Source organism: Parasteatoda tepidariorum, chromosome 7 (genome assembly GCF_043381705.1).
Source record: "Parasteatoda tepidariorum isolate YZ-2023 chromosome 7, CAS_Ptep_4.0, whole genome shotgun sequence".
Classification (NCBI taxonomy): domain Eukaryota; kingdom Metazoa; phylum Arthropoda; class Arachnida; order Araneae; family Theridiidae; genus Parasteatoda; species Parasteatoda tepidariorum.
The window spans coordinates 25,598,752-25,604,114 of record NC_092210.1 but is presented as its reverse complement, the minus strand read 5'-3'; the positions used below and the strand labels follow the sequence as shown (position 1 = coordinate 25,604,114).

The window sequence follows — 5,363 nt, the reverse complement described above, 5'->3', positions numbered from 1 at the left end:
GTCGTGTAATGAAAAAGCGCCCTTACAGTCATCAAAATATTACCATCCGACACTTATCAAGTTACTGATTTACGCGTAGTTGGACAAGGAAGAAGACGGCAACATAATTATACGACTACCGCCCACGCTTCGCAAATGGAACTATTTCATCTGGTCAACGACGAAGATCTGTTTGATGATGAGGACAATATTACTGGAAGTAAGGAAAACTTCATTGCTTGTGAACCTATAAACGACAACAACAGTACAAATCAATGCAACGACGATCCAAATAAAAATTTAAGCCGAGATAACAGTAGACCAAAGAGATGTAAAAAAGTGCCGCATTACTTGAAGGATTATAACTTGTTTTGAAGGGACGAGGTCGTCCAAAAGTCAGGATGGTCGAGTGTAAAAGTGTGCACGTGAACATTAATTATATTCTTATTACATATTTAGTATTCCATGTTTTGGCAACAGCAGTTCTTGTGTACGATATAGATTTTGAGTTTTTAGAATAACGGTGTGTGTAAATTTTATTAAAAGTATTGTTTTGTTTTTCTTTTAAAAGTTGTTTCTTACATCAGCGTGGTCATTTCAGTAAAAAAAACATTTTGCTTCGCTCTTGTAAAGTACAAAAAAAAAAATAGTTTTTTGTTGCTTGTTTATAATTAAGTTTAAGATTGAATGATTTTATTGTTTTCAAAGATGTCTTGCAAAAAGCATTAAAGGTTTACCTTTTAAAAAGCGATAAAATAAACTAGGATCATCCAACATCTTATTAGATAGCTCAGGCAAGGTGCGTTTTTTTAACTGAAATAGATTAAAATATAAAATTTATGATTTTTAAAAATACTTAATTTCCTATAAATTAAATATGATTAAACATTTTTAACGAAAAGAAACAATTGAGTGAAATTTATATTTACTTAATTTTTTTTACAAGTAAAAATGAATTGCACTGAAGCAATAAAGATAATACTTAAAATAACATGATATTTTACACAATTATGCTAATTACTAATGTTTTAAATTAAGATTTATATGTATTTTTAATTTATTCACCTCTTTTATTGCATTTTTTTCTTCATTGAGAAGGTCATCTAGCCAAGTCGTAGGCCTGGAATCATCAAAGCTTTTCAATCCCATCGTCTAAAAATTAGAAATTATTAACTGGCCATTTTCAAATCATCATTTATTTATCCTTTCAACAATTAAAAACCAATAATTTGAAAATCATCCTTTCAATAATTGAAAGCCAGTAATTTGAAAATCATCCTTTCAACAATTAAAAACCAATAATTTGAAAATCATCCTTTCAATAAGTGAGAACCAATAATTTGAAAAACATCCTTTCAACAATTAATATCCAATAATTTGAAAATCATCCTCTCAATGTTTGAAAATCAATAATTTCAATAAAAATCAAGATAAATATAAAAAAATGAATCTTGAATTGCTCACTGAAATACATTTTTATCTAACTTAATACAATTATTTCAGTAAGTAATGTTTTTTTTTTCTTCAAAAATCATCGAACTTTTTATATATGTTTTAAAAACACGTTAATTTAGTTAATAGTTGAGTTACTTTAAAAAAATCTTAGCCAGTAAGAAGATCATTCATTAAGAAAAGAACGCTTGCCAACTAAGAGCTAATCTTTCTACCGTGGCAAATGTACACACACCGTCTACCTAGTTTTTGCGCGTCATTCTAAAATAAATCATTTTCCAGTCAGGTTTATTTTCAATTTCATTATCTCGCCTCGAAATTATTTTACTTGAAATCATTTCTAATTGAAATAACCAAGATTGAAGCGCATAAATGTCTGATTGGTTTGTTTGCGTCTCGGATTCATAGTAAACAAAAGGGAAATTTCGGAAATTTACATTAGTTTCCATACGCTTCCGTGCCTAAGATTTCAAGTAATTGCGCATGCGCACTTCTAGTGAGCATGCGCAACTTTGCAAGCGCAGGGGATATGCGCATGTGCCCATGAAAAAATATCTAACTTACGTAAGTGAAAATAAGAGATTTTTCAAAAATCCTTGAGGAAAAAACGCTTACGTAGTGGGATATCATTTTAACTTTTACATAGTGGGATTTCATTTTAACTACAAAATCAAAACAAACATTTTGAATGGATGCAGATTATGTCTTTGCTGTGGCATACGATTCAAGATTCTTTACAATACGTAAAATTGCGGTTCTGTGAGCAGAAAAATTTGGAAGTTTATAGATTTCGTTGAATTCAGCGATAAAGAATGCAGCTTATTATTATTAAGATTTAAAAGAATTTTATTATCTTACTTCTTTTAACAAAATCGTATTGTTAAAATAAATATAATTTAAGATTTTTAAATAGCGAAAATATATCTAGTTTCTTATGGAACTAGTGCAATTAGACAATCATAATGTTAAACAAAAATTAATAAAATTATTTATTTATTGAATGATCACTTATTTCTAAATTTGATCAAAACATTTCTTCAAATTTGCATTCCATGTCCATGTTTTTAGTTAGAAGATAGGCTTAAACAGAAAACAGCATTTAACAGTTATAAATAGTGTGCTTGTAACTCTGCTCTTGTAGTGTAAATCGCGTCAACATAACGTAAAGATACGTAGCATCTAAAATAAACGCGAACATGCGAAATTGCTTTAATCTTACGTACGAGGGCGTACGGTAACTAACTAAAATGTGTGAAATATCCCTAACATGCATAATCTGATAATCTTTAAATTGTAAGTGAAGAGCTCCTTACCTCTTGGCATCTGGAGTTATATAGGATTAAAATGGGGAATTTTACATTAAACTAAAACATTCAATCAATACCCATAAAATTAAAGATTAAAAATATTTGATTTTTTTAAGAAGAAATTTTATAAACACCACAAGCTGAACCTCTGGAAAATAATTCTGCTCTGCAACGAACATGTATATCAAATTTGAAATACAGGACTAAAGTTTATTTTGAAAAATTAATATTTACTTGAAGAATATTTTGTGATTTCAGTAAAGATGCTGCGTTAAAAAAAATGCTCACATTTAAGCAATAAATAGAAAGTTAGATTTAACTTTAGATTGGAAAGTTATGAATACTTTGGACATTTTTCAACTTGGATACTTAAATAAATATTAAATTGAACTATTTTTAAGAGTAAAGTACTTTTTCTTTAACTTATTAACTTTTGACTTATTCTTAAAAATTTCTATTTTTATTTCCAGCTGATTCCGGGCAAATTTATTTTTACTTTTATTTATTTCACACAAATGCAGGTATCATTAAATGTTATTTCATGAATGAAAACATGGTAACTGTGTATAATGAATTCTAATAATAAAAGATGAACCGAGAAACGGGTTGATAGTGGTTGCCAATACTTCTTTTTTAAATTGGAAGCAGCGATGCCTATCAATTTAATATTTTAGTCTTAACGTTTTTTTTCATTTCTTGCGTCATCACGATATTATACATCTTCCATTAGCATTTTTTCTGAAATTTCCAAAACTTATTTGGAATAAATACTTGATAGCTTTTTAGTTTAAAAAAAAACAGTTATTTAAAAAGAAACTATTAGTCAGTAGATAATGAATCACTTCGTCAGAGATAGAAATTTTTCGAAAACACGAATTCAATGTAACATAATACTGCGAAGTTATCACAATTTTATTAATGTCGCTCGAGCATATTGAAACGCTACCATAATTTTTAAGTTTTACATAATCACAGAAATGAGACTTTTAAAAACAGCTTAGTTTAAAACATAATTTAATACTATAAACTAAAAAATACTCTGTTTTTAAAAAAATAACACAGTTTTTTTTTTACATTTTTACTTTTACTAAATACGCACTGAGGAGAAGAAATAGGAAATAATTACCATACTGAATAATAATCACAGTTTTCTTAAGTATGGTTAATAAAAATAAAATATATGGTACTTATACCTTTCCGTTCTTGGGGTTCCGGTTTACTGGAAACTCCGGTTTTCAAAATTATAGTTTCTATTACCACACATTTAGTAGAAAATACAAAACTGTAAAGCAAATTTATTAAAGTTTTTTCTACCATGCTGTAAGTTATCATGACAAAAGTACCAAATTTAACAATATTTACCAAATTTTATCATATGTTATAAAATAATATTTTATTTCTAATTTTACTAAAACTATTATTAAAGCTATCCGGTAAAAATTACCGAACTTTCTGACGTTCCCATAGAGCCAGGAACACGATAAAATTGACCATATTCTGGTAGTTTTGATCATACTTTTTTTTTCACAGTGTGAGAGATTATATAAAAAAATTATAGTGAAAATTTCAGAAAACTTTTCAGGACAAAATTACTATACATGACCCACACTATTTTCTATTAATTAATTTTTAATTTTATTAGTTTAGATAATTTATTTCTCACTCAAATTAAGTAAACTAGAGAAACCTAGTAAAAATATTTTTATTAACCAATAATGTTTGATAAATATTTCAAATTGATATAATATACATGAATTAAAGCAAAAACACTCAAAATATATTTTATAAGAAAATCAATAAATTATTAATTCTTATTTTTTTAAAAAAGGAAGTCTAGTTTATGAACGATAATAATAATTCGAAAAATAAAGAAAAAAATACAGCACTCACTTTTCTCTAGATATTCCAATAAAAATTTAATTAAAGTACTTTTATACCAAAGTAAACTTTACTACTCTTTCTGCAGTTTTGGGGGATCTTATCTTATAGTCTCCTTATACATCTCTCTGTAAACCAGGAAAGTTATCTTATTCCCTCATGAAAAATTTCCTGATGCGCAAATACGAAAGTCTTATCACCAAAATCTTATCACAATTCAAAAATCATTCACTGAATCCATATTCTAGAAATTATCAGAAACACTTCATTATGCCTAAAACACTTTTTATTTTCGAATAAAAATAAGGAAAAGAGAAAAAATCAGTTGTTGATTTCTAAAATAATTACCATCATAAGCTTTTTCCAATGTTTTATTTTATTGATGAAAAAGATTTTTGCACTTTAAGTATTTTAAGGACATAAAGAGAATAAGAAGTGGGATAGAGAATTTAGTATAAGGGTTGTAAAAGAATTTAAATCTACAATTAATGAAAAGATACTATATTTATTTTATTCACATGGTTTTCGAGCCGAAGGTTTGAAACACATTTCAAGATGATACCTTCAAATTTTATGATATCCAGGGTAAATAATGAACTAGATAAAGATAACAATAGTTCTTAATTGATGGTGATTAATTCTTAAAACATTGTACTTCGTACTTCAATGATTAAAATATTTTAGTTCCGAGTATATTTTTAAATGAATGGTCATATTTTTTTATGAGAAAATGTTAAGCTAAATGCG

General features: G+C 27.1%; 1 protein-coding gene across 7 annotated transcripts in view; it reads right to left on the bottom strand.

The window, feature by feature from the left end:
- Positions 1-4,828, bottom strand: part of LOC107438704 (SEC14-like protein 2) — a 29,925-nt gene extending 25,097 nt beyond the window's left edge. For 4 of the 7 annotated variants that reach the window (XR_011637232.1, XM_071183199.1, XM_071183203.1 and 1 more), the window contains exons 1-3: positions 4,629-4,828; positions 1,045-1,131; positions 717-792 (exon numbers count right to left, since the gene is read on the bottom strand). Coding sequence is in view for 6 of the 7 variants with exons in the window: in XM_071183199.1 (XP_071039300.1) it covers positions 717-792; positions 1,045-1,128 (160 nt within the window). In the remaining variant the exon portion in view is untranslated. Of the gene's footprint in view, positions 1-716; positions 793-1,044; positions 1,132-3,931; positions 4,021-4,628 lie in introns of all 7 variants that reach the window. The other 3 variants (XM_071183200.1, XM_071183202.1, XM_071183204.1) reach the window with 3 other exon arrangements.
- Between the last annotated feature and the right edge of the window lie 535 nt (positions 4,829-5,363).